This window comes from Daucus carota, chromosome 6 (assembly GCF_001625215.2).
Source record: "Daucus carota subsp. sativus chromosome 6, DH1 v3.0, whole genome shotgun sequence".
Lineage (NCBI taxonomy): Eukaryota > Viridiplantae > Streptophyta > Magnoliopsida > Apiales > Apiaceae > Daucus > Daucus carota.
The window spans coordinates 33,396,058-33,414,305 of NC_030386.2; the positions used below are offsets into that span (position 1 = coordinate 33,396,058).

General features: G+C 34.6%; 3 protein-coding genes across 3 annotated transcripts; 1 reads left to right on the forward strand and 2 right to left on the reverse strand.

The window, feature by feature from the left end:
- Window positions 1-590: 590 nt before the first annotated feature.
- On the reverse strand, window positions 591-2,588 carry LOC108226267 (protein VAPYRIN-like). The gene is made up of 2 exons (XM_064078850.1): window positions 852-2,588; window positions 591-721 (listed from the first exon to the last, which is right to left on the reverse strand). The coding sequence occupies exon 1, from the start codon at window positions 2,453-2,455 to the stop codon at window positions 878-880; it is 1,578 nt and encodes a 525-aa protein (XP_063934920.1). The 5' UTR covers window positions 2,456-2,588; the 3' UTR covers window positions 591-721; window positions 852-877.
- Window positions 2,589-4,704: 2,116 nt separating this feature from the next.
- LOC108225085 (co-chaperone protein p23-2) lies at window positions 4,705-10,987 on the forward strand. The gene is made up of 6 exons (XM_017399898.2): window positions 4,705-4,845; window positions 5,934-6,117; window positions 8,798-8,957; window positions 10,448-10,479; window positions 10,561-10,606; window positions 10,729-10,987. The coding sequence occupies exons 1-6, from the start codon at window positions 4,838-4,840 to the stop codon at window positions 10,761-10,763; spliced, it is 465 nt and encodes a 154-aa protein (XP_017255387.1). The 5' UTR covers window positions 4,705-4,837; the 3' UTR covers window positions 10,764-10,987.
- A 1,032-nt stretch (window positions 10,988-12,019) lies between these two features.
- LOC108226876 (uncharacterized) lies at window positions 12,020-18,248 on the reverse strand. Its single transcript, XM_017401869.2, has 10 exons — window positions 17,992-18,248; window positions 17,481-17,715; window positions 16,380-16,478; window positions 15,998-16,167; window positions 14,970-15,103; window positions 14,531-14,708; window positions 13,603-14,161; window positions 13,358-13,473; window positions 12,967-13,210; window positions 12,020-12,655 (listed from the first exon to the last, which is right to left on the reverse strand). Exons 1-10 carry the CDS (start codon window positions 18,063-18,065, stop codon window positions 12,410-12,412), a joined length of 2,055 nt encoding a protein of 684 aa, XP_017257358.1. The 5' UTR covers window positions 18,066-18,248; the 3' UTR covers window positions 12,020-12,409.

An 18,248-nucleotide genomic window follows, 5' to 3' on the forward strand; every position in this document is an offset into this window, starting at 1 on the left:
CAATTTTATAACAGTATTATCCATTTTCCTCATAAATTATAATACAAAATAAAAAAAATTATTTGATGCCCCGCAAACTCTCAATCGTGTTTATTATACAAACATATTAAATTATTTAATTTTAATTTATAAGTATACTTCACATTTCGCACAAGAAGCATGAACAATCACAGACATTGGGATTGCGTCGTAAGTCGGAACTACGTGCTACGTACATAAGTTGAATCTAAACGAGATTTGATTTGAGCTTCAGCTCAACTGCACGATGTACCAAATTAATACTCTCTTTTCCAATTTACATGTGCATTTAAAAAAAAAATTGAATTTGTTTCAAATTATTTGTCCACTTCAATTTATAATGCAAATTCATATTTTTTAAGTCAATTCTACTCCACATATTTCTTATTTATATTTTTTAGATCAATCTCACTCCACATATTTTGATCATTTAATGCAATTAAGTTGTGAACAATCTGTGATTTTTTTAAAATGGAAATCTAATTTGAAACGAAAAGAGTAATATTCTAATTTCTAACTGCAACTCAACGCCACAAAGTCAGATGTAGTATTCTCTTGCTAGTCCGTAGTGTTCTGTTCCATGTTTTGAGATCACCGTCTCCCTTGAATTTTATAACTTATTCCAATATTTGTGCTTCTTGCATGTTACTTGCCCCATAAAATAATGTGTGGTCGTACTCAGAGCGTTCAGTTCCATAAATATCTGCAACCAAACTTAATTAACATAAATTTCACATTACAAGTTTGTTTTTAAAATGGGATCAGGATTTTACACAACCGACACTTTAACAAACATCAAATTTTCAAGAATGTAATAGGTACAATAGCTATACCAGAGCCAATGCCACAGACTCATCAACTAAGTCCTCAGAGCTCTTGGGCGAACCTGCGGCTTCTTTCTAATGTCCTGTACTCGATCCTTTCCCTTCCCCAGCGACGATGAATTCAGCTGATTAACACTTGCATGAGAGACTAATTCATCTTTCGTCGCGCCTCCATTTAGTAAAATCCTAATAACTCCCGAATATTGTAAACATTCTGCGATTAGCAATGCACTGACACCCTTGTTAGTCCTAACCTCAACATCAGCACCTTTCTTGATAAGAAACTCAATGATTTCTACGTGTCCTGACTCCACAGCACATAGCAATGCACTATAGCCATCCTCGTCTCTGGCATTGATGTCGACGCCTTTTTCAATTAATACGCGAGCAGCTTCAAGCTGTCCTTTAAATGAGGCACGATGTAATGTGGTCCATCCATGTTGATCCCGGCCATTTATTGAAGCACCGGTTTGGAGGAGCTTTTGAATAGTCCTGACTTCGCCTTTTCGGGCAGCTATACTTAAACTCTCTCCCAGACGGAGAGCATCAAAAAGCCTAGCGTGCCCATGCTCCGCTGCAACATCATAAGCAGTCTTTCCAACTCGGTTTCGGATATCTTTATAAGCTCCTTTTTGGAGTAATAGCTTGACCATGTTTTCATCCCCTAAGGCTGATGCAATGTGTAAAGGTGTGTCGAGGTCATCCGTGTTGCGAATATCAGGTTTAGCACCATGCGCCAACAATAGCCTTGCACAATCTCTCTTTCCCTTCTCAACAGCATTGTGCAAGGCTGTGTTGCCGTCCTCTGTAAGCGCGTCCACATATGCATTTTTAAGCAGAAGGAGCCTTAAAACCTCTATGTAACCGCCTCCTGAGGCGAGATGGATAGGCCCCCAAGTGGAAGATTGTGATTTTTCTACGCTGGCTCCACGAGCCAGCAGTATTTCCACAATCAGGGCTTGCCCTGATGCTGATGCAGCTTCCAGTGGAGTCGAGCCGGATCTGCCCTGAGCCTCGACATCCGGCTCAAATTCCAAAAGAAGCTGCACAAGATCAGCCCGGCCTTGGCTGATGGCCATGTGAAGTAAGGTCTGGCCATCAGAATCAACTGACTCTGCAGCCTTCCAAGCCGGGTTGCTCTTTTCCAAGACATCTCTAATTTCATCCATTGCGCCATTAGCAACAAGTTGAGCTAAAACAGGGGAACCAACAAACATGACTTTTATGCCACTGTCAATAAACACCTGTTTCTTTCTGGTGGTAAACCAATCACTAGGCACGGGATCAGAAGTCGAAGTAAAATTCTTCGCTGCTGCACCAGGAACAACAACACTATGCAGCAAGAATGAATCATCAGAGTACGGAAATGATTCAGGCAGAATTATATTTGGACCGCATTCATACGTGACCTCAACTGTCACTGTATTTAGCGGAAATATGATTCCTGTTTGAGGCCGGACTGTGTAACGAGTTTTGTTCACTGGCTGAAGCCGAAAAGCAACAGGCATTGTGTGCATAACATTGCGTAATGTAAGCTCACCATAGCATTTTTGGCCTTCTTCGATCCTTATTGCAACAAGATTCGATGGTTCTAAGCTTATGAGTCTATCCATGTCTTGACTTTGTAGCACTGTTTCTTGTTTAAGCTCTTTAGCTCTTCTTTGCTTGCAAAGTATGTGTAGTGGTTTTTGATGGACTAAAAGAAACAGCAGTAGTCATGAGAGAATTAACAAAAAAACTTGACAAAAAATCTTGACGGAAAAATGAGTGAATATATAAGGCTAGTGAAACTAGGCCGGCTTCAGGGGTCAAGTAGAGTGTGCCATATGGTTGTGCTAAAATGGTGTGACAAACAATGGGACTTGTTCAATTTGGCGGAGATTTCAGAGGTTGTTCTTAATTTTAAGAAGAATTACTGTAGGGACTCTGGGTTATTTAACGTTTCTGGTAAACTACATCAACAAAGCTTAAAGATATCAAAACCAAAATCATCTTTCTGCATGTATATTTTTTAATTAACATGATTTTTGTTGGTAAAAAGTAATTAGTATCCGGTTATTTCACAAAAACAACTGAAAGAAAGTGGGTTGTATTATGGATCAGGTGTCCATAGAAAAGAAACAATGGCTCACCGCTCACATTTGCTTCTATTATTGTCATATTCCGCTTTTTCCATGTGAAAATAAATCACACACTTGCCTCTTTTAGTCATATTTCATTATTTCCACTTGCTCGAAAAAATAAGTTAAAATTATGTATGCAGGTCATGAATGATCTCAATTTCCACAAAACACAGCAGAAATTATAATGGAATGTCATTTTCGTTGATTGTTGTGACTTGTGACAATTGTGCACCAAGACTCCCTTGTTATTGTTCCTCAAAGGAACATCCTGGCAGAATATAGCATTTCTCAAATACTTAAACTTTTTTAAATATCAACCAAGATTTCCCAAATGTCGCTCTGAGTGTCCCCAACTTATAATCCAAAACTGATCAGCAATGCACAACAGGAAAGAACAAGGTTTGTAGCAGTTTGCCGAAGAGTTTACCAAGCCAACTATAATGACAAGTGACAACTGATGTTTTTATCAATTTATTGTTCTCATTGGAGCTTCTTAAAGAGAAAGTGCAGTATAAAGTATAAACGGCGGTAGAGTTTATGCTTGAACCAGAACATAAAAGAAGATTGCATTTGTCCATTTGGTTGAAGCCAAGTGACCAACAGTCCATTTGAATTGGTACTTATGTTCATTGTTTTAACAAGACAAATGATACTCCCGATTTTAAGTGCTTTAGACTGAACAAATTTTGACCAAACATAAAAAATAAAATCGTTATTATTTTAGAAATCTAAAAATTACATTTTATAGCATATTGTATGTATTTTATAATGACATAATTTTTTTTATTTTTCAAAATTATATTATATGTGTAAATCTCAGTCAAAATTTGATCAATTTTATGATCAAAAGTCAAACAGGACACTTAAAATGGAATGGATTCCAAAATATATATTTAAGACCGGTCTCTAAAATTTAAGTCACAAGCAACTTTTTCCAATTTTTTTTTTGTTCAAAAAGAAAAAAAAAATCTTAAATTTTCGTTCTACACTTTTCGGTCGATCAGTTGCTAATAAGTCCGAGTTGAAGCAAAAGTGTTGGTTGGAGACCGTATCGAGAAGTGTTCGTATTCGGAATGCCTCTATATGGATTATAAGTATTATTTAGATTAAAAATCCGTTTCTAAAATAGATTGATAAAAACTCGAATTAATTGGCAAAAGTTATACACAGATCGGAGAAATACAAAAAATAAAAAATATAACTAATTGAAAATTGAAATTATTATTTTTATAACATTTCTTATAAAAATCCTTATAGACTCATCAAAATCATTAGTTTATATATTTTAACCAAAAAAATGAAAATTAGAGAACTATCAAATATTAAGTCATCATTTTTGACATACCCTCTGATTGAATGACACAATCGTTAATAAACCCACAAACAAAATCGCAATATATGATCAAAAAATCATCGACTATAAAACTCAAAAATTAAAACTAAATATACAACAAGTCTAAACCAAATCTGCAATATAAAATTTTATATTTTTAATTATAAACGAATAACAAAATTCAATTATGAAATATATAATCAATAACAAATGACATGTATGACAAATACGTTTAAAAGAAAAAAAATGTCGGACACACGAGTGCAATCTTTCATTCTTACATAAAAATTTAGTATCTGTTTATTCTAAATATATTTATTTAATTAATATTCTTTTAATTAAAATTTAACATACTAATTTTAAGTTTTTAACGGGTCCATGAAACGGGCAGAGTAATTAAATATAAAGTACATGCTTATCTCAAAATTTACAATAGTATATATATCCGTTGTGGAAATTCAAAGGTGTAGCTGTCATCAAATTAGGGCTTCTTACACACCCCAGCAGTCTCCAACAATCGTTCGCTCAAGTCAATCTCGATGGACTTGTAAGTAACTACTAGTATCTTTCTTTCTTTTATGCATATTTGTATATATTTTGCAAATGAATTCTCACTGGACTCTGATGTCACTTGTGATATATTAATTGTATCATGTTCGAGTGGGGGTTGTGTTGGATTTGCATTTTCGCGGCACATATATAACGATACATACATATATCTATAAGGCTAATTGTGTGATTGTATGTGTAGGTGCTGATTTTGATTAGCTTCATACCTGCTTCCGGTAGTTTTAGATCAGTTTGTGACTGTTTAATTTGAATTGTATGCACTAATCAACTGGTTTGACATGTTCGTCAGATTAATAGTTTCGATTACAAAATGAATTATCAGTGAATATTTTATTTAGGAGGTATCTACTTAATTTAGCTTTGCTATTTGATTTCAACAGAAAATTATGTTACCCTTTTGTTGTTTTTTACTCCCTCCGTCCCGTTTTAGTTGTCACATTTCTATTTGTATTGGTCAAATTGACTAATTTTTAACCAAAGATTATAAGTCACTCTTTTCATTATTTTAAAAAATTGAAAATTATATCTTAAAGTAGATTAAAAGTTATTTCCAGTGACAGTGAGATATTTTTTTTTATTAATTGATAAAATATTATTAAATTTCAGTCAAACTTTGGTCAATTTGACGGGCACAAAACCAATTGTGACAACTAAAAAGGGACGGAGGGAGTAATAATTTGTTGTAGCATTCAAGTTATTCATTATATAACCAACAAGTATCCAAACATATGATAGCCATTGAGTAAAAGGATTACTTCTAGTTACAAGTCATAAGATGGTATTGCCCTGAACGGAGGTTAAGGGTTCGGAAAGACAAGATGGGTCAAGATGGGCGTCTGAGTGTGTTTAATCATAAAAAAAAACAAAACAAAAACAGGTGACCTTAACTCACAATTTAAATTATTTTAAACATCCGTAAGTGGGTGGTTAATCTTGAATATGCTTTGCAAAATTAATTTATAAAGCTTTTCCCAGAGTGAAATAGATGGATGTAAATTTTCTTAAGTATCTCAATTTGTTTCTTGAAAATAAAATTTATTAGTGTTTAATATGTTTACATTGCAGTCGTCATCCAGAAGTTCTTTGGGCTCAGCGCTCTGATAAAGTCTACCTCACAATTGCTTTACCTGATGCAAAAAATGTTTCAATAACATGTGAACCTGAAGGTTTATTCAGTTTTTCTGCACTGGGGCTGAAAGGAGAATCCTTCAATTTTAGTTTGAAACTTTATGGTAATATTGTACCTGAGGTCAGTTCGGTTAATTTTCAGAATTCTTCCTCATCGTTTCTATCTTTACAGTACCTGTCTGCTTATAGCTGCAGTTCATAAGGTGTTCATAACTTGGTGATCTTCAAATTAAAAGATAAGCATAATATGTTACTATACCCCTACCCGTGTCCAAATTAAGAGCAGGTCCCTGTTGCCAAATTTTCCATATATCGACTCTAACATTTAAATCCATGTCATTTCCAGAACTTTGTATCCTAGTCCAAGCAACATAGCTCAGTAAAATAACAGGCATCACAAACTTAAGCCTACTTACTAGTATTCAAGCTTAAACTTTATGTCCTTGCTTATAAACTCTTATTCTTGTCAACACTATTTGCAAACAAAGACCTATACCAGTGGTCTTGTTCCTGCATTTTGCTTCAACATTCTCCAATTTTTCTTAAACCAGATATCACTTTTCTGTTTGACTACATGATATATTACAAGCCAGGCTCACATTCAATGTTCTTCACTGGTGTTTTAGGATCAAATCTTGGATATATATGTAAACTAAGGGCTGTTATTTGAGCCGAGCCCAGCCAGGTATCTAATATATGAGTGTGTGTGTGTATTAAAACGAGACCTAGAATAAATTGAGGAGTTTAAACTTGGGACCTAACTAGACTAGTTCAGTAAAAGAGTTGAGTCAAGTTTGTCAACTATTTAACAAAAATTATTATATATTTTCTAATTATCAAAATTTAAAAAATAATTTTATGTTAATAATCTATCAGTAGTTATAAAGGTGTTTGAGCTCAAGTTAGAGATGAGTCCTAAAAAAGATCAAACTCTCAACTCATATACGAGCTTAAGCTGAGCTGAACCTTGTTAATCGAGTTTGAGTTTGAGCTCGAGCTCGAGCTGCTTGCTCACAAGCCTGTACACACTATTGTACCCCTTCATATGCTAACTGGGTTGCAACTGAATTTGCACTTGAATTTACAAGCTAGTGAGTGAACTGTAAAGTTACAAACTGAAATAGTCACAAGTCACAATAGCACATCTTTATATATATAGTCACATGTTGTCCCCGTGATATCTCCTCTCCAATTTGACAACATCATCTTCAGATTTACTACATTGTCCTCACTCAACCAACAGCATGATCCGCATAAACTTCTATATAGCCACATTCTAATGCATTGTCACACTCACATATTTTTTACACTTCATTCATTTATGACAAATTATAGCTGGTTTCGTCATATGTTCATTTTCTCTATAACATATACTAATGCATGCATTGTGAGTCTACGTGGTAATTATAGCTTACACCACCTCTCTTGTATATTTAAACAGAAGGAAATCACCGCCTTTAATGTATTTCAGATTAGATAGAATAGTAACCCCCGGACAAATAAACTTAGGTGATAAAATAAATCATCACTAATCAAAGGACTTAAAACTTGAGCACGATTGTGACTCTCGTGCCTCTACTGTGGAACACATTTGTCCCGAGTCCTCGGATCTTCAAAATCACCAATGAATCAAAAGTTTCTCTTCCATGTCATCCTAAACCCTTGATGTGTAATATCATTAAATGCACCCCTGGTGGAAATATGAAAGGGATTAGAAACTGATGTTGGCGGCATGTGAATCATTGAGCTTATGTGGGCAGCATGTCAAATGTTCCACTTGATTGTGTCATCAAATTATAAATTTTTTAATACATGCTAACTCTAAAATTTGCTTCAGTAGGAAAAAAAATTAATATCCTAAGATTTGTTTTTAACGGAAGGGATTATAACAATTCCAAAGAACCACTTGCAGAATTTGGTTTAGGGACTTGGATCGAAGAACATGAATAGTTGAGGGACCCTTAAGCTAATTTACTTGAATAATTTCCCTTCATGATTACCTATCTCTTGATCTCTGAGATACATATATTATCAGGTGGTACAAGAACCTTTTTCCTAGTAACTAATATTGTCAAGTGCCTCTTTTTCCTTTTGCTTAGAAAGCTATTGAAAAGTGTGATTTATTCTTTCCCTGAAATCAAATTTTAGATTCATTGCAGCCCACTGACAATTAACTCTCTATCACAATAAGCACTACTTCCTAATCTGAAGAAGAGAAAATAAGTTGTATGTGTAGGAAAAATTAAGTTGGCTGGGCAATAGTTGCCCTGATCCGGGTAGGATGTGCAGTCGCACTAAGCCCACTGGTCTGGGGGCAAAAATATTTTAACACTCAATGTGTGTTTACATGTATATAGGAATGTACTGAGACCATAATTTCTTCCAAAAAAATATATTATTCTATATCGGGGGTTTGTTGCTTGCAGTGTAGAATGTGCAGCCGCATATGATTTTCAAAATATTTTGGGAAGTGCTGTGAATTTTAGTTTATTTGGGTCACTTAAGTCCAAGTAGTATAATCCTTACATTATTGTACCATCGCTGATTAACAGTCCAAGCCTATGTTTGTTTTCCACAAGATTATTTATAGGATTAATTTGTTAAAAATTTAATATACAATCATACTATCATATCCTTTCTTCAATTAAACAAATATCAAACAAGCTAATTATAAGGGTCTTTTTGTCTAAATAAAGTTAATTATTAGTAATCCTAAACAAGTATTATTTAGTACCCACTTATATTTTTTTTTTCTTTTATCCTTGATAATCACGTATTTTTTTTCTTTCTTTGCTATGCAGGGATGCAAAAGTAAAGTTGGGTTGAGGAACATATTATGCTCTGTTCAGAAGGAGAAAAAAGGATGGTGGAAAAGACTTCTGATGTCAGAAGAGAAACCTGCTCCTTACCTTAAGGTTGATTGGAACAAATGGTGTGATGAGGACGAAGAGTCAGCAAATTGTAAGTTTAACTTTCTAGTAGTAATCAGATATACCTTTCTTAGGTTTTGTGATGCCGGTATAATCAGACATCTTAATGGAGCTTTTAATGGGGTCTAAAACTTTCCATATAGAATCTATTCTGTTGTAGTGATCAGTAGAGCATCCTACCTTCTATATCTAGCCCTTGCGTCTCTATGTTTTATAGAACTTCGTGTGCATATTCAAGGTATTGCTTGGACAATAAAAACAAACAATTAGGCTAATCTTTTCAAAAAAAATAAAAAAATTATGCTAATCGTATGTTTTAACTTTTATATTTTACTGGGAAGACTGTCTAATAAAAAAATGATGTGCATGGATTAGAAAGTTGACAATTCTGTATGATCTGATACAGAGAGCCCTTGCTATATTTAGTTGGTGAGATATGCATTCTATTGCAGTTAAAGTAGTGTTCATTATCATTTGTATTTTTGTTTTTAGTCCATCTGAGTTTAATAAATTTTTATGCAACTTTGAATCACTTACAGAAACTGAAATGAGTAAAAATGAAAATAATTAAGCTTGTTGGGGTAGGACGGGTGAAGGTAAGGAATATACTCCCTCTATTCCAAAATAATAGTCACATTGACTTTTTGCACGTACTTTGACGTGCAAAAAAAAAGTATTCTACACATTATTTTCCAATTTTTTTTTTCTGAATAAAAATATAGATGTTCAATTTTTATTCAGAAAAAGAAAATTTTAAAAATAATGTGCAGAAGCATGTTTTCTTTACACCTCAAATTACGTGCAAAAAGTCCAAGCGACTACTCCCTCTGCCCCTCTCATTTCATGACACTTTTTTACATTGCTCGACATGCATTTTAAGGCGCATATAAAACATAATTTTACAACCTTTTTTGAATTTTTTCTTTTGTGTATACAAATTTAGATCGCAAATATTTATTCGGAAGAAAAAAATTCAAAATAATTTATCAAACTATAGTTTATGAAAGCATTAGAATGCGTGCCGAACCCCCGTTCCCCAATGTAAACGATTTGGGGGGGATGGAGGGAGTATTATTTTGGAATGGAGTACATGAGAAGTAATAATTGAACTCCTGGCATAAGATTGATGTGCATTTAAATCAGTACTAATAGTAATATTTACTAGGTGCCTAGGTCACAGATATAGGTACTTTTTGTTCAACTTTAAACCTGGAACCAGGTGGATTTCAAAAGATACATGGATGACGATGACCTATTTGGTGCTGGAACAAGTCCATATGTATTTCCATTATTGAAGCTTTTTAAAAACCTGCTTAATGTTGTCACTAAATATGCAACTGCTTTGTAAGAGTATTGTAACCAAAATTTAATGTTTATTTAGAGTCCACATCTTTTATTATTAAAAATGAGACCGCTATCATCCTTAGCGATTACTGCCTATTTTGTTTGGAAGGCAAGATACAGAGCTTTTGTTTTTGTACTTTGAGTATCTTGTCTCTCACAAGACTGTCGTTTTTGCAGCTGATGTGGAGTCTGATGATAATGCCATGGCAGTAAGTTGATTTTAGCTGGAACTATATTAAAGCATGGAAAATCGCTATATACATTCTAAATATAATTCACTATTTTTGCAGTATAATGAAGATGATGGGGAAAACACTGATGATGATGGAATGCTTTGTGAGTTCCAACTTCCAATATAGTACTATAATGTGATATTTATACAAAAAACTGCTAGTATAAAATCAAGAATCTTTGAAAAGGCTTGAAATTCTTGACATCTGTTTTCTTGTCTATTGCAGATCTTCCAGATTTAAAGAAGGCTGGGGGAAACTAGCAAAAGCCGTAGCATATAAGATAAAATTAGTACTAAGCCAGCAGACAATTAAATTCTGTTATGTACATACCAGGCTTCAGTACTAGGTGGGAGCAGACTCCCCTGTAGACATTAGTTTTAAATTTTAAGCATCCTTTTTTGCAACCATTGTGAAGTTTCAATAGCTTTGTACCGTATTTTGATGCACAAAATTAGATTTTATTGAAGATGTCATTTTCAGGATTTGTTTCTAAGTATCTGAAATTTGATACCTAAAATATTACTATCTTATAAGGTTGCATGCTACATGCTGGATACAACTTTTTCTGGGAGCCTAATAATAATATTTTTTTTTTATAAATCAAGTACTCAAGTAGGTAAGTTATAGCTGTTTATAGAGAGTACAACGCTAACAACCATGACACATGGCGTTTATCCTGTTTGAAAATTTTACGGATAAATTAGACATCGATAAATATATCCGGGATATTAGTTTTAGTAATATTAACTCAGACTAGGAGGGGTGTATTGGATTGGGATTTTAAAGTATTTTTTTCATTCATGAAATTCGAGGGTATTCGATTGAGATTGTTTGAAATCCATTAAAATCTTGAGGTATTCAATTAGGATTTTAAATTATGCTACAAAATCTAGTGGTATTCAATTGAGATTTTAAATTATGCTTTAAAATCCGATGATATTCGATTGGAATTGTTTAAAATCCATTAAAATCTGATGGTATTCAAATGCTGATGGATTTTTTTGGATTTCATAAAATGACGGATTTTGTGGCATTCTTCAGTGTATTTTAAGTTTTTTGAAATCTCATCAAAATCAATGGGATTTTGAAGCATTGTGCTTAACTCCTATCAACTCTGCAACATTTTATCAAAAATCCGCACAAAATCAAAATCACATACAATCCATTACAATCCATGAACTAAAAACAATCCATTAAAATCTCAATCGAATACACCCCATAGATTTCATATTACTTCTCTTTCCACTTTTTTTGTCTTTTATTCAATCATGCTAAATACCAGTTTTAGTACTAGTTTTGAATTAAATTAACAGTGGAAAGATTTCATCAAAAACGATCGGATCCCACTCAGTGCGTATCAAGGGAAGTTCCTACCTGATGGATCTTACGGCCTGGTCAGGAAAAATCCTAGACAGGACACCCTCGTTGTGACACGCCTTTTTCATCAATAATCCTAGACCTTAATCTAATTATACCAAAAATATAATCATCTGAGCAACTGAGACTTTTGGATCATTTTACCCTTATCAAGGGCGAATACATCGAAGTTTTATTGTTCAAAGATATCTGTTGTAGCAGGAGAACGTGATTCCCCGCGGCTTATTACAACCAAGAAAGCGCTGTTACTCCCAAAAACCACCTATGGAGCTTAGGATACAGAAATCCTTCAAACAAAGGAAGAAAAATTATACATCAGATATCTTGCTTTGAAAATAGGTCTTTTATACCAGAGCAAGCTCAGAGAGTGTTTTCCATGATTTTCCATGCTTGTCAGATTCCCCAAAGGTGGCACATGTACAATCTTCGGTACAACGAATGATTGTCACTTTGTTTTGGCCGTAAGGCAAGCCACAGATGATCAATTACACATAATCCAATATAGTATTCTACGTCTTTTTCTTGCCACCTAGTACTCATAGCAGACTGATTTGGATGAACCATCTTGCTGCTCCACAATTTCAACTGGAATGACAGGAATAGAGTCCCACCACTCTTTTAATCGTCTGTTTCCCGGTTGACTTTTTGTGTTTTTTCTCAGCTTTGATGTTGTCGTGAAAATATACAACAAGAAACTCATTATGATGAACTTGAATGGGATTACTGCTAATGCAACTGCCAATGTGGTCATGCTCGTCATCACCATATTTGTGTGCTGCCACCAAAACCAAATATCTGAGACGAAAAAACATACTAAAGGGAAAACAGAAGTGTCTGCCTAATCTAGACAAGCATACTAAAGTGAAAAGAGAAGTGTCTGCCTAATCTAGAAGGAATGAATGTCAATAAATTCAATCCAGGCATGAAATATATATAAAGCCTTCTTCTAGGTATAAATCATTTGAGGAGGCACATAAAAATATAATACCGTAGTCCTTAGTTAAGATTAATGATTATCCTGTGCATATTTTTGTGGTACCTCAAAGTCTGGACGAATTCCTATAATATGCATCTTAATGTAATTACCTTAGGTGCCTTTGAGATCAATATGGACCACATTTTCAGTATAGAAATGTTGGCCGACTGCATCAATTCATTTATAGTATTCATCCCATGTTGTGCTGATACCAGGCTTCCCACTGTTGTTTGTTCAGAGTCAACAAACACCACCAGTTTTGTATATTTGTCCGCGACTCTAGCACGTCTTGCCCATATCATCTTGCTAACGGTCCACAATAGTAAAGCTGCTATTGCCCGGAAGATCCACTCCCTACATCACAAATCTTGATCATCTCTGTTCTACTGACCATTATAATTTAGCAGGCAGTATGCGGCAAAGTGCCATCTGGTACACTCAGTTAAAACTTATATTAAGGGGAGGAAAAGAGCTTTGAACAAGGGAATGAAAAGTGCTTACATGTACACAATCAGTAGAGTAACACCAGCTACCATGACAGTAATTCCAGGTTTTTTCCATGTCAAAACATCTTGCGACCAAGGTAGGATTGCACTTCTCAAAGAATTTAGTAGCTCCTACATAATCAAATTAACTGGTATCAGATATCCTTGACTTAAGGTGGCAGAGTAGGAAATGAAATTGCAAGAATGTAAAAAAAATCACATCATAAGATAGAGTTGGATATAGATTAATCGAGCTTTTACCATAAGAACCGCATAACTATCAGAGAGCCCTTCCTCCTTAATTGTCTCAGTGGTAGCTTTGGCAATGTTAACCTCACGTGCTTCGTCTCTGATTTGTTCTATAACGCTCTCCAGTGATGACATATTCTCTGCTTGACCACTTAGGACTTCAGGTGCCTCAATTATATCTTTCGTATCTGTACATAGAGGACACGCCTGTGTCACATTTAAGTTCCGTAGAATTGAGCTAGCGCTGCAAGGATGTCCACTACTGACATTCTTTAAGCTCTCAACCAGTGTTTCTAGCACAATGTCTCCCTTTGGTAATTCCTCGAATAAGGTAAATATCAAGAAACTCTTCGGATTTGGTGGCGATATTCGAAGCATTTCTCGAGCTGCATGGAGCCTGATAATTCCTAATATGGTCCTTGCATGCATCTCCCAGACTTGTACTGGAGATTCTACCTTGGATTTTAATATATATTGGTGTAACAAAATGACCTCCTTCACAAGAGCAAGCCAGTGGTCTCGTCTGGTGGAGCTTGCCATCTCTGGAAACTCTAACACGAAACTCTCTCGCCTGACAAAAACAATTCATTGGTTACGAACAGCATTCTGATATACTTAAATTAAATTGATTTTATGAACACTAAAGTTTAATAAATTTCCCCAAAGATTAAGCATGTGCCACAAGGTCCATGAACTGGAAATCAATTTGAATTTTTTGGCATAGTGATAGTGGCATCTCCCTTAAAATTACAGGGTGGATGTGGAAGGCCAATACTTCCAGAAATGGTCTCTATAATGTTATGTCACTGTAAAATGTAAAAGAATTGTATTCTGACGACTAAATATGCTACTACTCATTATGAAGTATGCATGTTTGATTCAACACTCAAAACAAATTTGATTAGGAACACAGTAATTCTGCATCAGCAAGTAATCTTACAACTCAGAAGACTCATAAATAATGGCCTTGTCGTAGAGAGGAGCACCCCATGGTCCTGTGGCAGCTCGTTTCACACTTTGTCCAATGCCCTTCGAGAGGTCAAGTTTTATAGCATCTTCATATGATATTACGCCGGAAGCCTCAAAGTACAAAGCATAATTGGTCAGCGTAAGCTTACCTAGACAAACAACAATGTATAAGAAGAAGGAAGACTGAGTACTTTCTTTTTAAAAATCTAATAAATTACTTGTAAAGTTTAGTTTTGTAATACTCCTCTGCTTTTTCCCACAAAAAGAGTCCAATTCTTCGATGATATAGTATAAATCAAAGTAAGGACTTGAGCGAATTGTCCTTATGTTTACGTCTAAAATATACATCTTTGTAGGATGTAACTGTATTAAAAAGAGAGGGTTAGCATAAAGGAGGTCTCAGGACAAACCAGGCCAACTTGTAACTCCAATATGGCGCACCACCCTTGAAGTGCTTGCAGTCCCCTCTACATGTAGAATGAACTCATCATCAACTAGTTCCACTCCGCTTGGTATCTCTTGCTTTTGTAAATGTTTTATGCATCTAATAAACAGGTCCAGAAAAGGGTGTCAGGGATATGATCATATAAAACATAATACATGAGATTAGAGTCACTTGTAACTATGATGCACATCGATCGGACTAATATTGAGGCGTTATAAACTTCAGATATAGTACAGTGTCTCCGTTATTGCCTTCTTAAGAATCACAATCAATATTATAAACTAAATAAAGTTAAAATTATGTCAGCCTTTAAGTTTTTACTAGCTTATATTCCGTGCAGCACACGGATGACTTTTAATATTTATTTAAAATTTTAATATATTAGTTTCAATAATACAGTATAGATTTTAATATGTAACATTTAACTTCGAATTAGAGGTGTTTGTATTAAAATAGAATGTGTCTTTTAATTAGAATATTTATAAATAATTACCTTATGAAATAGATCTAAACAAGTATGCTTGTTGAAATGTTTTAATTAGGCCCGTTGAAATAGATTTTAATACAAATGGGCCAAAGAGATGTATTTAAATTATAATGTTAAAATGTGTTTTGATTTGAATGGAGTTCCGTTAAAAATATGTATTAAAAATTAAAAGCCCCGTCAAATATTTGTATAGATGTCAATCTAGTTATGACTTCTTGAACAACAGTTTTAACCATAAACCGCTGCAGTTTTCTGCATGACGGATGATCTGGATAGAATAAGATCATAGTTTCAGTAGTTGTCCAACATCACGTGGCAGCTTCAATAAACTTTCTTCTATTGATATATTTTAACTAGTCTTTAACAATAATATAAATCAGCTATCAAAATATTCCTACAAGCTATGCCTTTGCTGAAGCCTAAGGATTTCGTGATGTTACCATCTATGATATATACAAAGCTTTATATAGATTTAAGCAAGAAGGCATAAAGAAAGCTTATAGTACCTGTCAGATTCTTTCAAGAATTTATCATAGGCAGGGAAGTGAAGCCTATTGACTGTTGTTGCTGTCAGAGTCTCAAAAGTAAATCTCCCATTAACGACATCTGCTAATAAAGGGACTACTGTTACCAACCACAGAAAAGCATCTTCTCCAACACTAGGTTCCCGGTCAACCTGATAGGAAAATATCCCATTTCTCATAAGCATGTTAAAATATAATCATTGCAAGAAAAGATGCCATCGATAATCTAGTATCGTTTTAGTTCAATTGATTTAGTTGGCTCTTATGCAGCAAAGAACCAAAGTGAATACTCATGCAACTCGACTTAACTTCCCTCATTACTCTTATGCAGAAGGAAGTAAAGAAAAAAGTGAGGGAATTATACCAGGAGTGGCATGATGTCTGAATAGAAGAGAGGAATCTGATCTTGCTGATGATTCAACCTTGCAGAGACAGCGTCCTCATCCTCCTTAGCCACACATTCCTATTTTATAAAAGAATAAATTACAAATATTCTAGGATTTCTGCTATATAGAAACATATCGCACCTGTTTAAGTTCATAACTAAGGTTCAACAGATTGATACAATCATTTAATCAAAAATCCCAATTAAACTCGAACTTCAAGCGTTGCGTGCATGAAATGTGTTACTATTTTAATCAAAAGGCACTGGAGTCCTAATCTATTGCAAGTTGCAACGCCAAGTTATAACTTATGTAAGATTTAGCTATGCTGACAGAGCATAAAATTATTAGTTTCCTGCTAAACTGCTAAAACGATTCAAAACTTCTCACCATAACAAGCTTGAGTAATTCTAGGCAGGGTACTTAAAAGTACTCATTTGACTGCATATCTATAATGTTGCTGCAAGAGTTAGGCATGAAGCCACTTGACAAGATTTTCCAATTGTTTATGACAGTTAATTCGTTCACATCGGAGAGCACTTAGGTCTGCACCATTTTGTTATTTATTAGCATAGTAATATTCATAATTCATACATATGTTCCCGTATTCATAATTCATACATACGTTTCTGTAAGGTGTCCAACCATCCATATACAAATATTACGGAGGTGGTGTATCTATATATCTATCCATTTATATCAATATATATGAACACGTACACTCCAAGAAACATGACATTTTCGACAAACTAATACAAACCAACCAATGTGGTCGGAGAAGTGCCACAGTATCCAAAACTATGTTTGGCATATGGAGTCTCAAAATAGAATTTCAACCATCAAATTCTAACTAAGAATTTCAACTCTGGAAAGTACAAATCTACTAAGTATTTCGATTGTCTCAAGACTGAATATCAAATATGTGAATGTCAGGTATGCGTACATGGTTTTTATGAACAGCCACTACCCTACACATATAACCATAACCATAAAATGCTTTTGAAGTCATGATAACCAGGCTACTAAAAAAAGCCCATTGTTAGATTATGTGAGCTTTAATTAAGCTAGATACGAGCACACACCGATAGTGATTCTTGATACTGGGCAACAGAACTAGGTTTCTCCCAGGCCAGCATCATATCAAATGACAGGCGGCTGAAATTTCCATCACTGATGAGTTCTTTTATGTTTGAGCACATCTCATTCAGAGCCTTGGAGCTGCAATATTCCACCATCTTCCTCGAATAGTCACCATTCTCGGGTTTCCATATTGCCTCGAATTCTTTCACCAATGCATCAACCGAAGTATCCATTTTCCTAAAATGACATATAATTATACACAAAAACACTTGAATGTAAAAGAAATACTATAATTTAATAAATTCAGTGACTACGGAATTCACAATGGCCCACCAGCAGATATTGATTAATTGTAAACACAGCAATTAAGAGGGCAAATTGCAGAATATGAATAATTTTACACAAATGATCGAGTATTATTAACAAAATAATAAGTGATCTAACATTAATATGAAACGCAAGCGCGTATAAATATAAAAATAAATAGAGAGAGGGAGAAAAACAAGACGATACTGGCAACATCTTGTGATAACGTCGTTGGCTATGGGGGAGAGATGCTTTCTCTCCGCAGTCTTCGTCGTGGTCATTAAATCTGTTGATACAAATTTCTTGAACCAGTAGTATGATATATGTAATGTAATTAACACTGTAGTCGTAGGTTTGGATCTCTGTTCTTGTTGGGAAAGGGAAACTAAAGCTGAGAGGTGTGTATTGCGGAAGAGTGACACGTGGCGCCATGCAAAACTGAACTCTCTTTTGGTCCGCTCCGC

What these genes read in the sequence shown, in the direction of transcription:
- LOC108226876 (XM_017401869.2), bottom strand. Translation starts at nt 18,065, where the DNA reads ATGACCACGACGAAGACTGCGGAGAGAAAGCATCTCTCCCCCATAGCC. An exon ending in TTCTTGAAAGAATCTGACAG is followed by an intron (nt 15,104 to 15,997) that starts GTACTATAAGCT and finishes CCTGTTTATTAG; the next exon opens with ATGCATAAAACATTTACAAA. An exon ending in TGATCTCAAAGGCACCTAAG is followed by an intron (nt 12,656 to 12,966) that starts GTAATTACATTA and finishes TTTTGGTGGCAG; the next exon opens with CACACAAATATGGTGATGAC.
- LOC108225085 (XM_017399898.2), top strand. An exon ending in CTGATGATAATGCCATGGCA is followed by an intron (nt 10,480 to 10,560) that starts GTAAGTTGATTT and finishes CTATTTTTGCAG; the next exon opens with TATAATGAAGATGATGGGGA. An exon ending in TGATGATGATGGAATGCTTT is followed by an intron (nt 10,607 to 10,728) that starts GTGAGTTCCAAC and finishes TGTCTATTGCAG; the next exon opens with ATCTTCCAGATTTAAAGAAG.
- LOC108226267 (XM_064078850.1), bottom strand. Translation starts at nt 2,455, where the DNA reads ATGGATAGACTCATAAGCTTAGAACCATCGAATCTTGTTGCAATAAGG.